The sequence below is a fragment of the Durio zibethinus genome, chromosome 11 (genome assembly GCF_047325235.1).
Source record: "Durio zibethinus cultivar Kanyao isolate XHJ-2024 chromosome 11, ASM4732523v1, whole genome shotgun sequence".
Taxonomy (NCBI): Eukaryota; Viridiplantae; Streptophyta; class Magnoliopsida; order Malvales; family Malvaceae; genus Durio; species Durio zibethinus.
The window spans coordinates 5,539,410-5,563,191 of record NC_143172.1 but is presented as its reverse complement, the minus strand read 5'-3'; the positions used below and the strand labels follow the sequence as shown (position 1 = coordinate 5,563,191).

At 34.5% G+C, this 23,782-nt stretch overlaps 4 protein-coding genes and 1 non-coding gene across 8 annotated transcripts; all 5 read right to left on the bottom strand.

Annotated features, from left to right (window-relative positions):
* Positions 1–22: 22 nt before the first annotated feature.
* On the bottom strand, positions 23–4,908 carry LOC111289478 (dynamin-related protein 5A). Of its 2 annotated transcripts, none has more exons than XM_089767835.1 (16): positions 4,595–4,908; positions 4,433–4,496; positions 4,231–4,338; positions 4,037–4,138; positions 3,884–3,934; positions 3,513–3,574; positions 3,131–3,221; positions 2,828–2,892; positions 2,526–2,720; positions 2,255–2,374; positions 2,046–2,116; positions 1,712–1,937; positions 1,063–1,113; positions 672–957; positions 417–556; positions 23–333 (listed from the first exon to the last, which is right to left on the bottom strand). In XM_089767835.1, exons 1-16 carry the CDS (start codon positions 4,721–4,723, stop codon positions 205–207), a joined length of 1,890 nt encoding a protein of 629 aa, XP_089623961.1. In that variant the 5' UTR covers positions 4,724–4,908; the 3' UTR covers positions 23–204. The 2 variants fall into 2 exon arrangements, with proteins under 2 accessions (XP_089623961.1, XP_022736297.1); XM_022880562.2 differs by having other exon boundaries at positions 672–900.
* Positions 4,909–6,514: 1,606 nt separating this feature from the next.
* Positions 6,515–10,661, bottom strand: LOC111289699 (UDP-glucose 4-epimerase GEPI48). Its single transcript, XM_022880948.2, has 9 exons — positions 10,373–10,661; positions 9,216–9,265; positions 8,983–9,118; positions 8,549–8,650; positions 8,122–8,349; positions 7,523–7,601; positions 7,161–7,243; positions 6,966–7,057; positions 6,515–6,882 (listed from the first exon to the last, which is right to left on the bottom strand). The coding sequence occupies exons 1-9, from the start codon at positions 10,553–10,555 to the stop codon at positions 6,792–6,794; spliced, it is 1,044 nt and encodes a 347-aa protein (XP_022736683.1). The 5' UTR covers positions 10,556–10,661; the 3' UTR covers positions 6,515–6,791.
* A 3,338-nt stretch (positions 10,662–13,999) lies between these two features.
* On the bottom strand, positions 14,000–19,266 carry LOC111289507 (uncharacterized). 3 transcript variants are annotated; one of them, XM_022880613.2, is made up of 12 exons: positions 18,701–19,266; positions 18,437–18,600; positions 18,240–18,317; positions 17,712–17,791; positions 17,149–17,233; positions 16,506–16,925; positions 16,076–16,183; positions 15,247–15,314; positions 14,983–15,070; positions 14,811–14,882; positions 14,663–14,716; positions 14,000–14,459 (listed from the first exon to the last, which is right to left on the bottom strand). In XM_022880613.2, the coding sequence occupies exons 1-12, from the start codon at positions 19,143–19,145 to the stop codon at positions 14,364–14,366; spliced, it is 1,758 nt and encodes a 585-aa protein (XP_022736348.2). In that variant the 5' UTR covers positions 19,146–19,266; the 3' UTR covers positions 14,000–14,363. The 3 variants fall into 3 exon arrangements, 2 of the variants coding, with proteins under 2 accessions (XP_022736348.2, XP_089623960.1); XR_016346244.1 differs by lacking the exons at positions 14,000–14,459; positions 14,663–14,716 and having other exon boundaries at positions 14,822–14,882; positions 14,983–15,159; XM_089767834.1 differs by lacking the exons at positions 14,000–14,459; positions 14,663–14,716; positions 14,811–14,882; positions 14,983–15,070; positions 15,247–15,314 and adding an exon at positions 15,343–15,523.
* A 176-nt stretch (positions 19,267–19,442) lies between these two features.
* Positions 19,443–19,515, bottom strand: TRNAA-CGC (transfer RNA alanine (anticodon CGC)). The gene has a single exon. It is a non-coding gene; the product is annotated as a tRNA-Ala (tRNA).
* Positions 19,516–20,265: 750 nt separating this feature from the next.
* On the bottom strand, positions 20,266–23,685 carry LOC111289508 (uncharacterized). Its single transcript, XM_022880617.2, has 7 exons — positions 23,575–23,685; positions 22,999–23,065; positions 22,844–22,905; positions 22,668–22,757; positions 22,421–22,560; positions 20,813–20,867; positions 20,266–20,613 (listed from the first exon to the last, which is right to left on the bottom strand). Exons 2-7 carry the CDS (start codon positions 23,063–23,065, stop codon positions 20,419–20,421), a joined length of 609 nt encoding a protein of 202 aa, XP_022736352.1. The 5' UTR covers positions 23,575–23,685; the 3' UTR covers positions 20,266–20,418.
* Between the last annotated feature and the right edge of the window lie 97 nt (positions 23,686–23,782).

Genomic DNA, 23,782 nt, shown 5'->3' with positions numbered 1-23,782 from the left:
ATTTACAAAAGAAGCAAGCACATTAGCCAAGCGCAAAATACAAGACGGCGCAAACATTCGAATATCATATAGAGTTATAAAAATGTAGCATGCACAACAAATTATGTTGCTTTCTGAAATAAGGTTGAACTATTGCCTTAATGAAATTACAACAAAAAAAAACCCTGCCCGGTTCTTCCCCAGTGTGACTCTGATTTCATCAGTCTACTTGGACCAAGCAACCGCATCGATTTCTGCTTGTGCACTCCTGTATAATTCCAGCCTCTTGGCAAGAGCACTGCGTCGCTCCATGATTGCTGGATCCTCATTCAATAATGCTGACAATCGTTTTTGCTACAAGAATTTTCCCACAAGTAAATCATCTGTTTCACCAAAATAAGTGAAATATGAAGACGGTAAGAGAGAACCAATCTCACCTCCAGTTTACCCAATTCAGTGTAGAAAAAGTCAAGCAGGCTTCTTTTAGCTTCACGAACTTGACAATAAACAATGGACTTTGGAATGGAGTGGCGCAAACTAGCGCAGACCATATTAACATAAGACAAGACTGTTGTTCCTGCTCATATTTTGTCAGAGAAACCGATGATCAGCAAGAAAAATACATTGAATATTAATATGCTTTGTTGAAATTTCAAACCAGAGAGTTCTTTTTTTGAAGTTTATGAACCTACCAATTCTCCTGAGGTATGAGTCATTGTATCTATCAAATATGGATTGTGTAGGGTTGCCACCCTTCTCAACATCTTGAGGAAGCTTTCGGAAGAAATCAACTGTAAGGTAACAACATTCCATATCAACCAGTTGAAGTGTTGCTTTTTTGCTCTGTTCCCTCATTCTTTCAAGAGACTCAATTGCAGCATTTCCAACCTCTACTCTGAGAGCAGGGTACTGCTTTAACTCCTGAAAACCAAAGCATGATTCCCATATACCACGACCAGCTTGAAGAATAATATAAAACTCAAGGGCAAAAGATAAAAAAGAGAGGTTAATAGTACTTGTAATCCTACAACAGGCATAATTTATTTGATACATGAACAAGATAAGCAAAAGACAGGAACATACTGGAGTCTCATTGATAGCCTTGTGAACCAGGTCCTTCAGAATGGAATGAATCTGAAAAGTGTGAATAAAAAAAAAAAAAAATCAATCCATTTTCAAGCATTAACTGTATGGCCAGCATGATGCACTGAGTAATTCAAAATTTTAACAGGAAAAAACATGTAGTAGAAAATTATGCACTATATAATTGGAATTTATACAATGGAGCCATGTATACTGACTTCAATGCAGAGACTCCCCCCACACAATTCCTTCCCCAAAAGAGCAGAAAACCTAGAGATCAGAACTGTTACACATCCATCATCCTTTCCCACCCAGGAAATGAAAGAGTGATCTCCAGTAAATTCTAAAGATTTGTAAGATATGGGCAAGGCGTGAAAGAATGGCAAACACAATAAACCAGAAAGGAAAAAGCAATGGAGACCTTAATAGCATTTATCAACATTTTTTGGAGCAAAAACAAATAAATAGAAAGACATCCCAAAAACCTCCATAAGTTTTGTATGGAAAGAATCACAACTGAACTGATGCTAAGGATCTGGCAAAAAAATAAAAAACCTGATGCCAAGGGAAAAAGACGAGGAAAACCATAATAATCTCTACATGCCAAATTGAACATAATATACCATTTCTCTAAAAAAGTCTTTCATACCGCATCAACAGCAGCCTCAGCTGGACCTCTGATAGTAATTAAAGTAGATTCAATTAAACGACGATATCCTTGTTCAGGAGCTATTAAGTGAGGCTGATATCCATCAGCTTCAGTAATGAGCTTCTTAATATTCTCCATTGATAGTTGCTTGTCAAATTGCAATCTTTTCAAAGCAGCAGGAAGTTGGTTGTCAAAAACATTGTAAACCTTATCACCACCAGAACGCCTGTGAACAACAATGAAAGTCAAAATAGAATCTCTACAAAAATAGCAAACATGAAAGAAGCGGTAGACATGTGACTTAAGGATGAAAAACAACACACGTGATACATACACGCCATCCAGATGTTCTCTGTAATTTTGATCAAAAAGACGGCATATCTCCATGATTGTGTACAACTTTCCCTGTAAAACCATCTCAACCATCAGCAATTCTCAAAGAACTTATAGCTGGGGATCAACAGCAAGTGCAAATGGCCAAAGAAATCCAAACTCCACAGTCCACAGAGAGAGAAAGAAAGAATAATAGGAGAGCACACTTACGCCCGCATCAGCTGCAATAGGCTTTCCAAGGCGACTCAATTCAGTTTCAAGTTCACCAACTGTCTTATTAATAAGGGACTGAATGCCTGGGATTCTGGACTTGATCACAGTTTCCAAATGCTGAGGACATTAACCGGTAAGACTAGGTTAATACAACTGAAAAAAAGGTAGCACTATTGAAGCCAGTATCATCCTGCCTTTGCAAGAGAAAATTGAGGAAAAAAAAGTTTAAGCAAAAAACAAAACATGCACAAACTGCCCACTAGCATACCTTTGAGAGCATCTTAGCAAGATGCTCAGATCCCATTCTGTGAGCAAGGTGCTTATACTCTGGCGTATTAGCAAAATACTCACGTTCTCTTCGCCGAGCAGCAATCATGTCAACATTCTTATTAATATCTGCTTGTGAGCGATTCACAACACCAATCCAAGGGAATTTCAGCCGATACGATTTTCCTTCCAAAATCTAAATCAACAAAAAACATGACTTAGAACATGATAATGCCTAAGGCATCCAATACTCAAGACTTTAAAAGGTTTTAGCAAGTCAAAATCATGCATAAATCAACTTACATCAACTGCATCAGTGCCCTTATCCATCAGATCAATCTTTGTCAAGACACCAAAAGTCCTCTCCCCTGAAGTTTTATACCAACGCTGAGTATTGGAAAATCCAAAATGTGCAACCATAATACTTTGAACAATCCATATGTCAACAAACTTACACATAATAGCAATTTTTTACATAGAGTGTAAATTTAAAACCACCAATGGCTTCACATGATATTACTAATGAACAAGAAGATACGATCATAATCTTGAGGTGCATAGCAAGGAAAAAAGAATATAGAGCGAACTACCATCGCAAAAGATTACCTGTAGGGTCCACCTCACGTGAGATTTTAATTGCATCTGATGTGGCAAGATCTTGGTTAGCAGGTGAAATTGCTAAGATTATACAGTTAGGCTGCATATAAAGTTCAACAAACAAAAACAGCACAACACTGTTCAGCTTTTATTCTTGCATAAACCATGAAAGAATAAACACTGCAAAGTTATTGGGGGCAGAGGAAGCAGCAATTTACAGCAAATACTATCCATAATCCACTTTTCCTAGAATTTCAATAGCAATCACATTAAAAATATCTATTAACATAAAAGGTAGATGGCTGTAACATCATTGTAAATTTTATTGACGTTAATTTTCCTAGAACTAGTGCACTGTCACAGGAAAAAAAAAAAACAAAATGCATTTTACCTTCTCAATATAGGAGCGAACCATATTCTCAATATCTAGCACAATGCTATCCGGTTGACCCTCTGCATTTAGCAAGATAATCCATCAATTGCACATAATATTATACAAGCAATCGAGAATTTCACAAATTATATTGCATGAGAAGAGCAAACAGGATAGGGGGTTAAAAGTGCTAAAGAGGTAAAATGCTATAGTTATAATAATATTTGAATTTTACATGGGAAAGAAAAGTGCAATGTTGAAGATTACACTTATTTTTAGGTCCCCGTGGAAATACATTGCAGTCAATCAATAACAGTAGACTAAAATTGAGATTAAGTATTATAAGGCTTAAAATCTCTTTGGATTTACTAGGCTTTTCCGTAAATTACCTATTGCAACCTTCGTAAGACCAGGAAGATCAACCAGGGTCAAATTGACAACTGCAACAAATTAAAAAAAATAATTAAAGAAAAAGGCTTGTAAATTTATAAATTAAATAATCAACAAAAGAAAAAGAATAAATTTTTACAACCACATCATACCGTTCGGAGAATATATACTAAGATGAATTGGAACACTGGAGATTTGTTTGGTTCGGCCGGTTTCTCTGTCCGTCTCATCTTGAATCTCCTTTCTGACAGCAGCTATAACACAGAAAAAATAATCTCTCGTTAAGTTAAAATCTAAGATATATCTGAAATTAAAAACAGAACAAGAACAAGAACAAGAAATTTACCGAAATCGGTGAATCTTTTCCTTGGAAGGTGAAGAAACTCAGCATATTCTCTGCTTCCTTCATCACTCTTATGAAGCTGTAACACCAGAGGTCTCCGAGTAACAATTCCTGCATTAATTAAAAAAAAAAAAAAGATTAATTTCTTAGTTTCTTAGTGAGGACGAGGAGGGATAGACTACACGCGGTAACTTATTTATTTTACCGGATCCACGAGGTAAAAAATCCTTGCTGACAATGCTTTCCAGCACCGAAGACTTCCCTGAACTCTGTTGAAATTCAAATCTCAGATCAGTCGAAACTAAAAGATGAAAGGAAGACAAAAGTTGACTAAAATTGAAAAAAGAGGGGAAGATCGAGCGCTGACCTGACCACCGACGACGGCGATCGATGGCAAAGAGTCCCAAAGAGTAGGCAATGCGCTTCCCTCTCCGTGATCACCAAGAGCCGTGCAAGCTCTTTGAATCTTGTTCACAAGAGAAATCAAATTATCCATCTCTTTAAAGCAAAGATCGTTGCCGGTGACTAAAACGGCGTCAGTTCGGATCAGCTAGATCTGACCTGGCTAAGTAAAGAAACGGCACCGTCAGATCTGCGTGAGAACCAAAGGAAGTGCCGTCGAGAGAAAGAGAAAGAGAGATTATTGAGTAATTTTTTCAAGTTTTGAATTAGAAGAAGAATAAAGAGCTTGCTTTAAAGTGAAGCGCGTTTTATTTTTTATTTTTAATTAATTATTTTTACCCCCGGTTTTCATTTTTCTTTAACTCGTTTGTTTTATTGTTTGAAAGTGATGCGAGATGTCGATGACTTCCAACAGTAAGGTGAGTGAATACGACAGGATTCATCAACGCCGGAAGATTAACGAGGCGGTTGGATAAAAAATTTGTTTGATCGCGAGTTTTTTGTTGCAAAGTCCGTTCCTCTTTTCTACCTAGGCTGCGTTTGGCTGGTTCATGTTTAAGTTTTAAAACTAATGGATTTTAAGTTTTTATTTTCTAGTATTGTTCTTTGAGAAATCTTCTTTCAATATTTTCTTCTTGTTTGTTTAATGAATTTTCTTGACTTTTAATAAAAAAACAATCATTTAATTTCTGTCATATACATTATTGATTTGCATTTAGTGAAAATCAAAACAAAGCTATACCGAAGTAAAAAAAGAAAAAAAAATCTAAATTGAAATAAGTAAAAGAAGACAAGGGTTGCAATGTAAGGTTCAAATTACTCACCAATGAACTACAGAAGTTTGGTTTTTCCCCCAAATTTTCATATTTGTTTATAGTGGAGGCCTACCAAATTTAAAACCCAAACAGAAGGACCCACCATTTTTTTTTTTAACCCAACGGCACAATCACATATGGCAACATTTTGGCAGTCCTCATTTTCCTTCTTTTTCTAAATTTTCTTTTGATTTAAGAAAAGGAGCTTAGTGCAGGCCTTTTCGTTCCACTTTTATCCATCCAAATAAACACTAACAAATGGAATTCTTAGCCAACATTTTAATCCCCATTTTTATTTTGCCGTGACAAGTCTTCCTTACAATCAAAAGCTAACAGATGGAATTCTTATCTAACATTTTAATCCCGATTTTTGTTTTGCCGTGTCAAATCTTCTCTATTTGACGTGATAAATTGCAATGTAATTATATATTCATATTTTATAGTATATCCCATCAAACGAAAAGGAAAAATTAATAAAAATAATTGAAGTGAAAGATCCATTCAAAAACCCATTAAAGCCGTTGGACTTGGCATGTGCGTGTCATGGGATCAGCCCAGTAAACCGTTGTCTTTCCAGTTGTGGCCCCTACCGACCCCCCACCACCACCCCGCCCAGTTTAAACTCCACCGTCAAATACATTTTTAATTAGTCAAATGCCCCTATCTTTACAACTGCAACCGAATCAAGCGGTAATGGATGCATGTTTATAGTTTATTAGTTTATTTTTAAAAATATTTATATTTAATTAAATTAAATTAAATGAATTCATTCATAAATAAATATATTTATTAATAATAAATAAAATAATAATCAAACAAATTTAAATAAATAAATTTTAAAATAAAATTAAAATAAAAAATATAATTTTATTTGTATAATTATAAACAAATAAATTTTAAATAAATTTATTCACAAATTTAAATAAATCATATAAATTTCTGTTCACTTCCGATTTATTTAATAAAAATATAAATATATTATTCCAAATAATTTATTAAACTTAATAAATCAAAGATGTTTCTATACCATTTGTTTTACACTCTTCCTTTCCTACTAAAGATAAAAAGGATAACAGAGGACAAAGAGGACATTTGCCATTAAAATAATTGTAGTTCATACAGGGTAACAAAACAATTGACTCCTTTTGATAACAGCCACAGAGGAAACTACTAGCAAATGAGGGCAATCGAAGCAAAGCCTACACAATCTGCCCTTTATTCTCCTCTTATTTTAATTCCTAAATCATAATAATCGCCTAAAATCTGTGCATAATAGAAGTTAGGAAAATCGAATCTCTGAAAAGTGTTGATAAGAATGGTGTGGTATAACATTGTCTTGGCACTCTGCTAGTTTGATTCGGGAGATCCATATCCATATGGGTTCTTGCTGGCCCAGTTCCACTGATCCCTGCACATCTCCTCGATGCCGTATTTTGCCCTGTAAGCCCAACAGATTTAAAGTAAGAACTATAACATAATGTGACAGAAACTTAAAGCTTTAAATGTATGTTAAGGTCTTACTTCCAATTCAATTCACGCTCTGCCTTTTCCGTTGATGCATACACAATTTCGGCATCACCAGGTCGACGTCCAGCCATTACAAGAGGAATTTTCTGATACAAGTAATAAATTTGTCATGTTGACTAAATATCAAGATATAACAAATGAGTTAACTCAAAAATATAAAAAGAAAAAAACCAAACAAGGAAACAATACCTTCCCGGATGCCTTTTCGAATGCAGCAACCATCTCCAAAACTGATGTGCCCTTTCCTGTTCCTAAGTTGTAGACCTCACAGCCTGTAATAGCATATCTAATAAGGACCAATTCTATTGAATTCTAGCCTCAATGTTTCCTTTTATGTATGTTCAAGGAATAAATAGTTGTAAATACAGAAAAAGAACAATTAAGAAAGAACCACATCAATATATGACTCGCTCTGCTACTGTAAACCAAATAATTGAGCATTTTAACGGTTGCAGACACAGCATTACATGGAAGAAAATTAAGGACCCTATTTTAAAAGGAAAAGGAAGAACACTGAACTAAGTTGGGCAAAGCAAAGAAAGTAAATATACCTATATTAGGATCAGATAATTTACGTAGTGCAGCAATGTGGCCGTCAGCTAAATCAACAACATGGATGTAATCACGTACCTGAAAAGAGACAAGTAATCAGCCTTTTATCACAAGTGATCAAAACCTTGAATACAAATTTCCCCATAAATAGATGTTTAAGTTAAAAAAATTGTGAAAGCTAGCGCAAAGAATAATCCTCAAGTCCTGAAGCATATTGTTTCAAAATGATGAAAGGCACATACTTTCTACGAGCTCATCTCATAATGCCAAAAAATGAGCCAAAGCTTCATGGGATGGTTTACTTTAATGCAAGGAAGAAAGGGTTTGCTTAAAGGAATGATGTGGCAACTGTAAAATTTGGATTTAGTGAATATGTGGAAAATGCATGGATTCCCAATGTCAAGGAGTATAGAAGGAATCCAAGGAAACATTAGGAGTTTAAACATATCAAGCTCAATTGACAAGGAAAGTTAATAGATGGAAGCTAAACAGAATTCAAAATCATATTACAGTTCATAGACATATTCAAAACAAATTCTGAAATATGAGATAAGATTTATTGGAATCTAACACCTTGTCATACTGACAAAAAACTTACCCCAGTACCATCCTTGGTTGAATAATCATTTCCAAACACTGTCAGTGCCGGTCGCCTCCCAACAGCAACTTGTTGCACAAAAGGCATGAGATTGTTTGGAATACCACGAGGATCCTCACCTATGTAGCCACTAGGATGTGCACCAACTGGATTAAAATATCTTAGAAGTATGATCTTCCATTCAGAATCAGAACCATAGACATCACGACAGATCTCTTCTATGAAAAGCTGAAAGACCGACCATGTCAGATATATGATTAGATGATGCTATGGGAGAAAATGTTAATTGACAAATGCCTAAGTAACTCATAAGAGATTCATAAACAAAACAAGTAAAAGTGTAATCACTATTGATTGTTCTTTCCTTATTCATACTGTTTCTTAGAGTTGCTAAAGAGTATGTACTTAAGAAATGCTCAGTGCATACCTTGGTTCGTCCATATGGATTCACTGCAGCCAGGGGGAACTCTTCTGTACATGGAACCTCCTTTGGCCAGCCATAAACAGTAGCAGATGACGAAAATACAAGCTGAAATGTATTAAATTAGAAGATTGATTATGTTATAAAACTCAAACTGACAATCCAATTCATAACTCGTTGAATTATACAAATTTGTAAACTAATTCAAGATTCAATAGGGCCAGCCTCTGAAATTACACAAACATCTAAGAACTTAATCTTTGAATTGATCCAGAAGAAAACAAAGTTTATTTCTCTTTATCTCTAGTGTTAATGATTTCCTTGGTGATGCAAAGAAACAAAAGGCGGGTAACTGCATTTTATTTATTTATTGTTTTCTTATTGTAATAAACAAAGTTATATAGCTGCAGAACTATCACACATAAGGGAGAGAGAAGTACATTTTTACATCCATGTGCAGACATCACTTCCAACAGCGTGATTGTCCCAATGAGATTGTTGTCATAATAGAGCAAAGGTTTCTGTACACTTTCACCAACTGCTTTTAGTCCAGCAAAGTGAATCACAGCATCAAACCTGCAACAAAACCATGTAATAACCTTAGAGGTTGAGCAAGAGCAAGAGCAAGAGCAAAAGGCAAAAGCAAAACCACATTATCGATTCCTAACAGTACTTTGTGGCAGCAAAAAGTTTTTCTATTGCTGTCCTATCCCGAAGGTCCACCTGCAGTTGAAAGCAGAGGTTCGAACATTAGGACCATAACAGGTCTATGTTCATAACAAAAATTTGGTACGTAAATACTAGTTTAATGATCCAATAATTTTTAAAAAAAAACAGTAATGTTACAATAATCCAACGGCACAATGATGGATTTTGATTATTGGTCCAAATCAGACAAATTCCAATATACATTTTATTCTTAAGAACATAACAGTATAGACCCTTTAACTGAAAGTTTCCAGATGTTAAAAGGTTAACAGTTAATTACCGCAGAAAAATTAATGCGTAAAACTTTTATACATCATCCAGAAAAGCAATTAGATAACAGGTATAGGCAAGTAGTGAACTAGATCCAAACATTCCCAATCAGAAGAGCGCTTCAATAATTCTTTCTTTTGAAAAAAAAAAAAAGGTAAAGATTCAGATCAAAGATTTAAGAAAATAACACTTTTGCGTTGCTGACAATAAAATAATACAATAAACCAAACAGGCTTTATTATTATTATTATTATTTTTGTACATTTAAGGAATCTTCACCTGACAGCCCAGTAACTCTGTTTAATGGAATTATTATGACTTACGCATCTCTCCCAATTGGGCGTAACTTTTTCCACGTGCATTTCAAGCAATCTCCAATAAAATTCTTAGAAGCAGTAGTAACTTACAAATTACCATCCGAGTTCGATGGGAACAAAACCAAAAGTATTTATAAATCAGTTCACTAATTCCTTAATTAATCAAAATTAAAACTTTGGAAAGGCACGAGAAATAAAGATAGAAACTAAAACGTAAAAAAGATTCATCTACTATTTGCAATTATTTCAACAGTTTTTTGTCTAAGAAATTCAAAATCAATATCACCGAATTTGACAACACCCCGTGTTGCCAGCCAAGGCAATTCAATTATCAACTAGGCCTAAAATTATTCAAATTTAAACCGATTGGACCCCAAATTAGCGATGAAAACATAAAAATTTAATAAGCTTTCCTTCTTTAGCAACCAAGCAGTGTCTCATTAAAATAAGTACAAAATTACACCTCCAGGCAAATTTTTTTATTAAAAAAATGAAAAAAAAAATGAGAATCGGTGAGTTCAACCGTTCAACGAACCTGGTGAAAGGAAAGGTTTTTGCCGAATTCAGCGGCGAGTTCTTGGACTCTTTTGATAGCAACAACGGAGGAATTATCCAGATTATCAACGACCACCGCTTTGTAACCGCCTAACAGCAACTGCAACACCGTGTGACTCCCAATATAACCGGCTCCACCGGTCACCAGAATGTTCTTCGACATGATCAATCCAATCAAACTGGAAAAAATAATAGAGCAGAGTAAAACAAAAACCAGAGAGAAGAAGAAACTGAGACAAGAAAGTTACGGATACAAAGGCTTTTTCCTTGAAATTAAATGAAAGAGAATATAAGGGAATTTATACTGGGAGGAAGGAGAATTAAAGAGAGAAAAAGAAGGAGGATATATATAAAAAAAATTCAAAAGAGGGAGGAAAAGATTTGGCTTACGTTTTTGAATGATGAAGGAAAGAAAGCTGAGAGATTGGACACGTGGACCGACAGCGTCTAATTTCGAAGTCCGGGGAGTCACAGATTACGTGGCGGTTTTGGATAGGTTTGGACTAAACTAACCTTCTGGTGCTTTATTGTTTGTCGTGTTTGGAAGAGATATCCTCGGGGATGTTTTCCGGATAATTCGGTGAGGTTTTTGACTTTTTTTTTTGTTTTGACTGGGATAAGAAAAAAAAAAAAAAAAAAAAGGCAGTAAAAAAGCGGCTGCAGAAGTTTCAAAAGAAGTAGTAATTTGTTTGGAGAAAGAGTTGAGTTGGAAACAATGAGAAAATAATGAAGAAATAAAGAAATTAGGAAATTAGCATATTAAAATGTCATTTAGCATTAATTTACATTTCCATATTTTCTTTGAAAATATAATTTAATATACTAACATTTTCTGCAGCAAGTTTTAATATAAAAAATGAGTATTAAAAACCATACCCAATTTACAATTAAGGAGATAATGGAATGTATTATTGTTTGTCCCATTAGTTTAGTCTCAATATTTTGTTTCCGGCAATTATTTATTGATTTAATTCTAATTTTTTTTTATAAATTATGTGATTTATTCATATATAAATTGATAAACCTATTTTTGAAAATTGAAACAAAATTGGTGGAGTAAGTAAATTTGATTAATATTTTTTAAAATATTTTTATTAACGGTGCTTATAAACAATAATTAAGGATACTTAAAATATAAAAAGAAAATTATCCAATATATAAGTCTGTAAATTTTTTAAATTTTACCAATAAAACTAAAGACACGTACCTCTTAAATTAAAATATATTTTAAAATTTAATAAATAAAAAAAATAAAACTAATGCATGTCATCCAAATATTAGTTATTATTTTCAATATTTAAACTAATGTCAGCAATGGCTAAAATTTCACTTTCAAAGTTGAATCATTAGTCATCCTCTTTTATTAAAAAAAATGCAAGCATTAAACTCTTTTATTTAAATTTTGACATTTCAAATATATATTATATATAATATAGTTTGATTATATAATGTTAGAACGTAAGTGTCATATTGAAAGATGTTTCTTGGTTTTTTTTTTTTTTTAGAAAGAATTGGCCGTGGTACATTTGTTTTTTAAATGCATCAATGAGAATTGCATGAATAAAATTGCATTATCACGTGATAGTGCAAATGGAAGTGGTCCACGTTGATGGGAAATACATATTTTAGCGGCTTTTGTGTTGTGCTATTGCAGGGGAAAAAAAAAAAAGGTGTCGATAATTAACTTTTAGATATAAGGGTATAAATGATATATTAATATTCGTAAATTATTCGAATTCGATTCGAATAAAATTTGAATTCGATTTGATTATTATCGAGTCGAATTTGAGCTTGAGTAATTTGACTTAGTGATTGAGTCAAATTCGAGTATTCTTATACTCGATTCGAATAACTCGTGAGCCTAATCGAATTTTTATATTTAAAATTTTTTATTATTTTAATCAATAAAATATCTCGAATTTAAATTCGAGCATAAATAATTGAGCTATTGCGAATATAAAAATCAAGCTTATTTTAACATATTAATCGAGCTTAATCGAGCGAGTTCGAGTAATCAATTTCGATTACGAATCAAACTCGAGCTAAAAAAATAAAATTCAATCAAGTTCAAAACAAAATATCAAATTTTGAGTTAAAAACCGAATTAAAACTCAAACTTTTCATTATATCGACTCGATTCGATTCAATTACATTCTTATTTAGTGATACTCACAAAGTCACAATCCATAACATGCGGTGGGAAAGTGCAAAATCCAATATCAATGATATCCTCGAAAGCATTTATTAGAATATAAGATTTAGTAGTATTATTTTTAAAAAATAATATTTAGTAAATTTAAAATTTTAATATTAATACTTGTAGCATTTTTATTTTTAAACACTGACCTTTGTTATGATTAAAAAAATAGCTGCTAAATAATTTATAATGAAAAAGAAAAGAAAATTGTTTAGAATCATAAAAAAAAAATTTGGGTTAAAGGACATTAAATAGCCATTGAAATAAAAAAGAAATAAATATTCATAAACATGGTTTTTGTACTCTCACGAACAAATTAGAATTGCTAAAAAAATACTGGTATTTTGAATTTAAAACTTCAAACGCTTGGTTGATGTTTAGATTTAAATTTCAATATTTTTTATTTTTTTATTTAGGAACAAAAATCTCTTTTACAAAAAAAAAAAAAAATAGTAATATTTTAGTTTCCATAAAAAAAAATATATATATTATCTGCAATATGATGAACAATTTTAAGGCAGAGAATAAATTCTGTGGGACGGTGGGGGGTTGCCAACTTTTCAAAACCCACAATCTAATGCTCGTTTGAGGTACAAAAATCCATTTTCGCCTTCTTTTTGGCAAAGGAAGGGTAAGGCACGGAAGCGCAATAACAACTTCGTAAATGCTCCGGAATTCAGCAAAATCCTAAAACTGGATAACTTCCAGAAGTACCGGAAAAGATTGCGCTTACTTTTTCTCCACTTTCTTTTCCTTTTTATTTTTTTTTTAATTTAAATAATGAAAAAAACAAAGGTAGCTTCAGACTTTAAAATGAATAAGCAGGACCGACCATGAAATACATAAAAGATGCATGTTACTTTTTATCTTAAACACCGACCAACCCCCAACTAAAGAAAACATTTAGACTTTAGAGCGACTTTAATCTCATAAAATACATAAAGATGCATGTTACTTTTTATCTTAGTTCTCAAACTACTGACTTTTGCATTCAAAAGCTATGGCATCTGAAACTTCCTCCTTCCATTCATCAACAACAAAAAAAAAAAAAAAAAGCGAACATAGACGAACAAGAAGATAAAAAACGGTGAAGTGAAGGATTGTCATACACCTAACCTGGTTGGAATTTTGTTTGGTGTAACTGAGACCACCGGCAATTTGTATTTTGGTGGACACATGTTGTTGATAGGCCAACAACACAAAAGACAGACGTCAAACCCAACTCCCTTAACTTCTTCCAATTTAACAACAATCGGGCAATTGAAAATTTAAACATGCCACCAGAAATCAATGATTGAAATGATCACAGAAGAAGAAGAAGATACATAAAACATTTTCACTCCGATTTGTACATAAAAAAACATATATATTAGAATTGATGCTTTCTAATTCTCTCTGTGCACAAAATCCTCAGGTTTCAAAATGAAAATCACCATTGCTTTCATATATTTCATTACATGTGCAAACTGAAATTAATATACAGTAGACTGTGGTTCGAACCAAGTTATCCAATCCAGCAAGTTGCTGGAATAGCTTTTGGCTGTGACTAGGCAAGTGGCCAAGCATATATGTTTTGATGCCACCATCTTTCCCACATCTCATCCAGCATGAGATTCAAATGCTATAAAAGGTATTTGGATCAACTGTCAGACATCTAATCTCTATCATGGATGGCCCAAATTTGGACTGATACAACCAAAGACAAATGTCCTGGGGCTACCTAAAGCACATGATGCTTAACCATGAAAAGTGTGAGTTACTTGAATCAAATATATTATTGGTTTGATATTTGAATCTGTTCTGTTGGTATAGATTGGGAACTAAGTAGGCTTTCTGCCTCGTCATTTGCTTCAGCTTGGAGTCTCCATTTCTGTATAAACATGTCAGAAGAAATCAAGAGGGGAAGAAATTGATCAACAGTCAAATATCATGGTGGAGGGAGATTCTAAATTTTAATAATTAAATATTCCGAGTGTTGCATAAACAATTTCAATAAAAGCAATGCCTAAAACTACAAGTTTTATAGCAGGGGGAAAAGTAAAGCGAAAATTGCTTTGAGAGATAGGAACATGCCTCTTCAAGATTCTCCAGCTCCATGATTTGTTGTATCTGTTCAGTAAGGGTTGTCTACAAAAAAAAAAAAAAAAAAAAAATTCACTTAGTTAAATTGATACAATACGTTTCGTACATTCAGTGAAGATATACATAGACTAGTGCTCACTGCATTGCTTGCTGCTTCAGCAGCTAGAACATCAGAGTCCATTTCTACCTCAATTTCGATCATTGAAGAGATCTGGTGAGTAAAAACAATACCACATATATTAATCTGATCCATTTCATAAGAATATACAGAAAAAAAGAGTTGTTGAGGTTTTCATAATAGAAAGACATACTCTTGCATAACTATCAATGAGTTCAATCCTTCCCCTAAGGGAACTCTCTAAGCCTTCTCTCACCCTTTTGATTCTATTTCTCCGGGCACTGAAAACAGATAACAAAAAAAAAAAAAAAAAATTCGGTCCTACTGAAAATGAAGCAAGAGACCTTTAAGCCATGTGAAAACACAATGACTGCCAATTCAAAACATATTTATCTTAGGACCAGAAGGTATAAAATTAATGAAAAAAGGAGTAATATGAATGTGTAAAGAGTTTCACCGATAAGAAGGTTCTCCTACAGCAAAAATTTTGTTCTCCAATTGGCACATGCGAGCCAACATCCAAACCTACACCATGAAATGAACAAACTTGTTGAATAAAACTTCAAGCCACCCTATGATTAACTGGTATAAAAAACCACTATGACTAATGATTGATTGAGGCATGTGATAGTAACATATCTGGAAAAATGTGAGATGACGAAATGCACATTCTTTCAACTCATGTCTAGTCTAGAAGATTAAGAGATATTGCAATCCAGCTCATACTTCAACAACTACAACAACTACTAAATTCATCACCAATGTACAATATTAAAGTTCGTGTGAGAAAATTCACAGGTAGCAAACAATAAATTTTGAAGTTTTCAAGTTCCTAAATGTGAAAAAGGAAAAAATCATCACATGTAGTCAATTTAATTTATAGAGAACCAATTGTCACACACACACACACACACACGTATAAAACAGGAGGTAAACAGAGTACATAATCTTCATATTGAATGTCGTATAAGACTTCATGATAATTAGATTTCATAACAGTCTTTGCAGATGCTCATTTCGAGTTGCTTAACTGGAAAAAAGACATGTACATTGATCCAAATTACATTCTTGACTCCATTGTTTGCAGTAATGCAAGTTTTCAAAATAATAATTTGAAGTTGACAAGATGTTGCTTTAGGACTACCACCCAGCCAGGGAGGGAGAAACTATGAGTTCCAGCACACCTTAGGGCAAAAAGTTGAAACTCTGAACACCAGGTGCCCAAGTGAAAGATCCAACTAGGAAAATAGTTAGTTATATAACAGTTGCAATTTGCAAGACCATACCTCTTTTTCAGCAGCTTCTTTTAGGTCCCTGATGCGAGACTGCAATACATCATACTGAGATAAAAGCTGCTGCTTGATAGCAGTTGTTTCCACCGATCTTTGAGGAAGCTGTCAACATCGATAAATAAATGAGTACACACTTATTCTCTCTGAGAACATTCCTCAACAGGTTCAATAGAAATAGTGGAATCAAATTGCAGAGATGAATTAAATTATCCTGATTGCAATTTGCAAGAAATAATACCTAAAATCAGAAACGATACTATCAAGCAATAATTAGCAATTAAACCAGAGAAGTGGAAACATAGTGCTATGAAAACTTAGAGTTGCATGATAGCCTAAAAAAGCGGTTGGAATCTTGATGATAACAAGGTTTTAAGGTTTAACGGGCAAAATGGTAGAACTAAAGCAAACCAAAATAATGGCTTACCTGATTGAAATGGGGAAAAACCAAAGCATTTAAAGTTGCTCCAACAGCAAGTGATCCTGCAGCAGCAACTGAAAGCAACTGTGGCAAGCTTGGGTCTATTATCCCTGAGGCAACATCTCCAGCAGCCAGAACAGTGAGAAGTGGAATGAAAAACCCAGGCTTAAGTAATGACGAGTTTCCATCTTTTGCAGGGGCTCTTAGTAATTGTGATTCCCGGCCATCTTTGTGGTTTGTCAGGCATATCGGTTCTCCAGGGTAGAAGTTAGGGGCCTTTGGACTAAACTTGAAGGGACCCACCTCTCTATAAACATTTGAAGGAGCAGCACAAGCAATGGTTACCCTTTCTCCTTCTTGTGCTGGGAGATCAACTGATTCAGTGGCAAATCTGTGTGTACGGGCCATACCAGAAGGAGTTTGTACCTAAAATGTGGATGAAGAAAGTTACTGACAGTGATAAATTATATAAATCCTGAAAAACATTCCCTAAAAAAAAATCCTGTTTTCACAGATGAAATTAATAAGATAAACAAGTAGCATTTTTGAATGATCATAACCATTAGATACAAAAACCAAGTTTCGAATCCAAAAGATCATATTTTCAACTCAGAAAAGCTGAATGACTCAACAAGTTAAAAAAGCATACCAAAATAGAGTGCACAGCAGCAGGAAATCTTTGCTTCAGTATCTGCAGAGATTTTAGCCCCCTTTTCCAAGCAGGAATCTCCATGCTGCGTTCGGCAGGAGGAGTTCCTTAGAAAAAGTGAATATCCCAGCATCAACACCATACACGAATATATTATGTTAACAGCACTAAAACCAAAATGGTGCAATTAAAATTTATTGCTTTAAAGTCTGTCAATTTCAACTGATAAAACTAGTGCATTCATAATTGCCTATCAATGCAAGTTATGGTAAGTTTAACCACAATTAACCAGTCAAATACTTTATCCTAATTTCCTATAATGAATTATGTAATGTGTCATTTTCAAAGTATTTCGTGAGTGTACTAAACTTAGAAGGTTGTAATATGGACACACTATTAATCAAGCACATGATGTTTGTGGCCAACGGTCAACCATCCTTAAAGTCCAATGCCATGGTCGAGGAACATAAGTTTAAAATACAAGTTATGTAAAAAAACAAATTTACATCTCTTGGGGAAAAGTTAAACATCCCAGAAAGTAAAAGATGCAGAAATAAACCAACCTGATTTCTTCTGAGTCAACACTAACTATGTTCCCAGAAATAAGCTCATACTTGTAGCGACATTTGGCACAACATACAATCTGTGGAAATGTATAAACATGAATTTCGGCTTAAGCCTTCAAACCTTATGCAAAAAATCCTATAGAGGTGCAGAAACAGAGCTTAAAATTTCAGGCTACCTTTGGAGAAAAGCTTGTTCTCTAACAAGCACAATTCAGAAAAAAGATATTTTTGGAAATAAGAACAATAAAAAAAAAAAAAAAAACACTACAAAAAGAGAAGAAAAGGATGCAATTTAAGTTCTAGCAATCTACTAGGCAAGTAAAAATGCATTATTTTTTCCCTTCTCTGGTGGAGACCATAGCCTTGCGGTTGGCATATGAGGATAAAGGTTCAAATAATGCAGTTACAAGTTACAACCTAGATTTTGTGGCCAGATAGCACTCTTTAACAAACTTACAATCCTAGAAGTTGTAAATATAGAACAGGCAATAAATCAGCGGTAACAACAAACTTCAATGAATTTACCTGAATTCCAAGTTGTGGTTGAGCAACACCAACAGCTATGGTACAAATGGGACATCTCACAACTTTCCCAAAAGGAACCTTTCAAAAGAAGGAAATAAAACAAAAAGACCCACAAGGTTTTTTCAATCAGTATTATCAAAAGGAACATCTTTATAACTAAATAAGTACAAAGAGAAAACTTGGTATATAGTCCATACCTCCTCAGCAGGAGAAACTCCAACTCGGCAAATATCATCGATCATTCTAAGAGCATCAGAGACCCTTAACGATGCAGCCAAGCCCTGAACTAATGTAGTGTAAATACCAACATCGGGTCTTGACCATGTCCATCTATCAACCAACGGTCCATTCTTACTTACACCTAATCACCAAAAAACCTTGAAAACTACAAATCTACAATAGAAATACAATATTTTTCAACGTTTTAAGGTTTAAATAAAAAATTAAAAAAGAAAACCAACCTGTGTCGAAACTGGAACGCATGGCGTAGAAAACAGACAAAGCCAACTCAGCATTGTTTCGATCAAGCGCAGCGTTTATTATCAAACGACAATCAGAACCACTCACGACGCCGCCGTTTCGTTGTTCACTGCTTTCACCCTGATTCTGAGTGATCATTTCGAGTGCTTCGTCCGCATCTTTAGTAGACGACACTATGCTTAGTAACTCCTCGTTTAAAAGGGAAGTTTCCTCCTCCTCAACGACGCCGTTTGGTTGGTTTTCCTTCAAGGAAGCTCTGGCTTTGAAAGGTTTGTTAGTTTTGAGAGAAGAAAGGGAATTGGAGCGTAAAAGGAGAGACAAAAGAGTAACGTTGTTGTTGTTGTTGTTTGGGGAACATTCGTAAAGTCTGGTGTTTGGAGGAGAAAAGCAAGACAGCCATGGTGAAGAAGCTATGTTCAGAGTCATATTTTTCTTCTCTTTGCTTTTCAGATTCTTAGCACTTCTTAGAACTAGAAATGCATTGTGTTTTTTTTTTTTTTTTTTTCCACTTGGGAGGAAGGAGGAAGATGAGGAACGAGAGGCTCAGAGGACAAATTGGACGGGAGAAACTTGCTTGTTTATCGTGTGCATACTGTGTTTGCTTGTGAGCCGTTGATGGTGTGCCATTGTGTTTTTAGCAAGGATAAGACACGTGCGTCATGCCCAATCCCGGTTGATTATGTAAGGAAGATAAGAGAAAGTATTGAAAAATCAAGATAAGAATGGAGGTGCGGGGAATCGAACCCCGTGCCTCTCGCATGCGAAGCGAGCGCTCTACCATATGAGCTACACCCCCTTGACGACAGTTAGACGGTGTAGACATTTTATTAATTATTTTTATATACGTTGCGTCCTTAGTTCAATGGGTTGGTGGCTGATCATATCGCCAGCTGTTCTACGGTATCTTTTTCACCTTTTTATAAATGTTGGAACATAATTATAAAATAACAAGCCATATCTTATAAATTTTTTTATAAATATATTCAAGAGATTTGTGTACGTTTGATGATAAAATACAAATATATTGATACAATGAAAACATATTCCTCACGTTGAAAGTCCCTTTCACTGTAATGTTAAACACATTTTCTGCACTGGCTTGATAGTAACTTTTTCCCCAGGGCTATGTGGTTGCTAGGAGCAGACAGTTTTGAATTTTAGCAAAGAGAAACGGTTTGTCTATATGCATATTTGTCAGCTTGAATTGACGTATTCCAGTTATAGTTAATCCTAATCACGCCATGCTAATTGTATGCCGCCATGTTGCTGAGCCCTGACTCATTAGATGATTAAGAGCATAATCGGTTGCATTGACCATTTTAAAAGTTCAAATGGACTCATGGACTAGAAAAGGACATTCTCGAATGGATATTTCATTGCCTACAAACACCATAAAGGCATAACACTGCTCCCAGTGCTCAAAGCAACAGCAACAGTTCCAAGAACCCAATAGCCAAGTGAAAGAAAAGAAGGAAACCACTATGCATCCCTTGTTAAGACGGATTTAAACAACACAACTGAATTGTCACATTCCCGCATAAAAAGCTTAAGAAGCAAGTTGATATATTTGATAGCAAAAGTGAAAAACAAGAAGCCAGTATCAAGAACCTTAGCATCCATATAGGTAGGCAGAAATGACAATATAGAAGAAGCTCTCAGCAGCTTGTCCTACAGCACAAGGAATACACCACGCAAAACATTAGTTGCTAAATCGGCCTCTTCCCCAAGGCACTCTTTGTTGACCACCACCATTACGTTGTACAGCATTGGTTTGGCGTGACAGTACCCTCATTCGCTGTTCCTTCATATTGGCAAACAACGAGTCCAGTGTTTGAGACCTTTGTTTTGTTACTATGTTTCCTTGCTCCTGCTGCTGTTGTTGTGGCTGCTGCATCTACAAAGATAAAAATTTCTCATTTGGCATCAATACAGCATAACTAGTGTAACAAGCAATTCATTTAAATGACAACTTGGGAATTGCAAGAGAATCCCCAACCCAATTGAACACGTAAAAAATTAATTTGCAAAGTCAGGTTGATAAAAAAAAGCAACAAGCTTATAGAATCTATGTTCCAAGTCATGAAAATGTATACCTTTGCTGCAAAACCTCCATTTGCAGCCCTTCTTTGGACAGTTGGTGCCCCAATCCTGCACCCATAAGTGAAAACCATGAATGGATAATTGAAACAGTACCTAAACAATCAGTGAGGTAAGTCCAACAAGAAACTAGTTTCACCCAACATGCCCAGCAACCAGCACCAAAACATTGAGACTTGAAAATCTTACCATCAGAAGAAGAATATATTTATTTCCAATAAACAAAAAGATAAGACAAACCATCAGAAATATAGCTCATCTGTTTTCCACAAAACTTTTCCAATTCAACAACATAATCAGGAAGTCAAAACGCCACTCTGGAAATGCTTTACTATAACAAAAAAAAGAGAGAAAGCCCTCCAATGCAGTAGCAGAACTGGGGAAAACCACAAGGGTGAATTCTCCAGACTGTCTCACAAGCAGCAAACTCCCATTCAAGTAACCTTCAAACCCACCTTGTGAAGAAATTTAACAATCTCCGTAGATACCATGAAAGGTTGTGTAATAGATGTCAAATTTACATCAAAACAACTAGATAAATTCAACTTAGCCCTTTCAACATTTCCCAACTCAATATTCTTCCTGCTTCAATATTTCTAGCTCAAAGATTTCAACATGGCACCAGAGGCAGCAATCTGTTTGCTTCGCCAAAATAATATCCATTTTAAATAGAGTATCATTGTAGCAATCAATCCATGGTTCTTACGAAGATAAAACCCAGGCATAAATTAGGCAGGTAAGAGAAATCCTAGAAATAATGAGAAAGATAAAGCATCAACTGTTGACTGGGAAAAAAGGGCTCATTGGATAAACCACATGCCTCCTGACTAGTTAAAACAAGCAGTGTAAATTGAAGGATATGCAACCTCCCAATGAATAAAGCTATTCATTAAAGAATCTCAAAGTGGCCAAAACTACTTGATGAAGAAAATCAAAATCAAAGCAATGACCCAGCAGATGGAACTACAAAACCCATTAGCATGAACACAAACCACCCAATTAACATTTCTAGACATGTGAAGAGTTTGTCCAATCACGTGACAAGCCACCTATATGAACAATTTTAATCTTTGGAATGCGCATATCAGCTGTTGCAAAATAGTAATCATCAAACTCAGGTTTCATGTTTTTCTAAATCCACCTTCTTCAAACATGATAACCATATTCAACACTTGCTACTTGACGCTTCAATATCCAACCCAAAAGGCAGAAAACCAATTCAAAAATAGGCACCGCTGAATCTGATTAAGGGACTTTGCACAGCATAGATATGAAGCTTATTTTAAAAGCATAGACTTTTGGGTAGTATGAACAAGAAAAAGCCAAAAACTTCAAGATAATCCCAAAATTGGCCACTTTTCCACAAGAACCTAATCAAATATTTGGGAGTTCCACAGAACATGCAACTTGAAATAAGTTAATCAGGACCGCATTCCAGAGGTCATCAATATCGTAGAAACCATGATTTACCTGCAATGATTCAATGATAAAAACCAGTCATTAAATGGATAGTAGTGGTTGTTATAAACAAAACTATTATTAGCTACTAGAAACCACAGCTACTAGCATAAAGTAACAATATAAGCTATTAGAAATCCATATACCTTGGTTTGTTCATACTAGCTACCCTGCTACCATTAAATGCTCTAACTCGAAATGGGGCAACTGCAGCCCTACGTGCAGCCTTAGCTGCCAAAGGAAATTGGTTCCCCTGGAAACTTGACCTTCTTTGAGCTAGAACTCCCTAATTAACATACATGGAGCAGAAAGGAAAAAAAAAAGCATTGAAGTCAATGTGTGCACCAAGAACATATTCCAAATTTATCAACAACAGCAGTAAAAATCACACACCTGTCTAATAGAGGACCGTGAGTCCATATACTGTCGCACCTTCAAGGCCTTCTCTTTAGCAGCATTACTCACAGATTTCTGATTTTTATTCTGATGGTAAACAGAAGGACAAATCAGAAATCAACTTAAACGTGTGGAACAATAAAAATGAGTTTCGTGAGTAAGAAAATCCTTACTGGTACCCTTCGCTGCTTCTTGGATTTATTTGAAGTATTTTTTGACATTTTAATGATATCATCTAAGTCCATAGAAAATTTTAAAAAAAAAAATCAGAAAACTGTATTCACCATAGAAAAAATAACTTGAAAAGGCACAAACACTAGTAGCTCACCCAATGTCATGTCCATTTTCTTTTCTGTGAGAGCGATTGCTTCACTCGAAAGTGGTTTAGCCGCCATCTGAAAAGGTAAGCATCATTAATCCAAAACGGTAGATGGGAGATAATTCGAAATAAAGTAAAATAAATAAAGGAAATTTTTAAAATTAAAAAAAAAGGTCAATCTTAGGAGGCAAAACACAAAGAACTTAAGGAAAAAAAAAACGCCCTTTTAAGTAATTTTAAAATAAAAATTACATAATAAATAACATTCATGACAAAAATTTATTCACTTGTATTTGCTTTCCAAATTTTAAATTTAATAAACCCTAAAATTTTTAAGAATTAATCAAACGAAATAAAAAAAAAATCCTCCTTTCACGAAACCAACATACAACTGAAATAACATATAAATCAGCAAATTTTCGGGAAAAAAAAAAAAGGAAAAGAAGCCTGGCCGGCCGGCTAGTTTTCCGCAGATGCTCTACCAATCAAGAGAAGAACTCATTAAACAAACAATAGAGATACCGATTTGCATATTATATGAGTGAGATTCGAGAAAAGGTAAAGGATTTGAAGAGAGAAACTCACCGACTTTGAAAATAAATTAAACGAGCAGCTTTGATGAGTAAAACGAAACGAATTCAAGACTAGGGTGAAGCCGGGGATAGGGCTAGGGCTTTCGAAGTTAATTCTCGAAGCAGTAAAATAATGTTGAAAGGAAAAATATATATATTGAAATTCTTTGGATGCTTCGCTGTTACACCACAGCAAAATAAGTAACAAGTAAACCACCCCG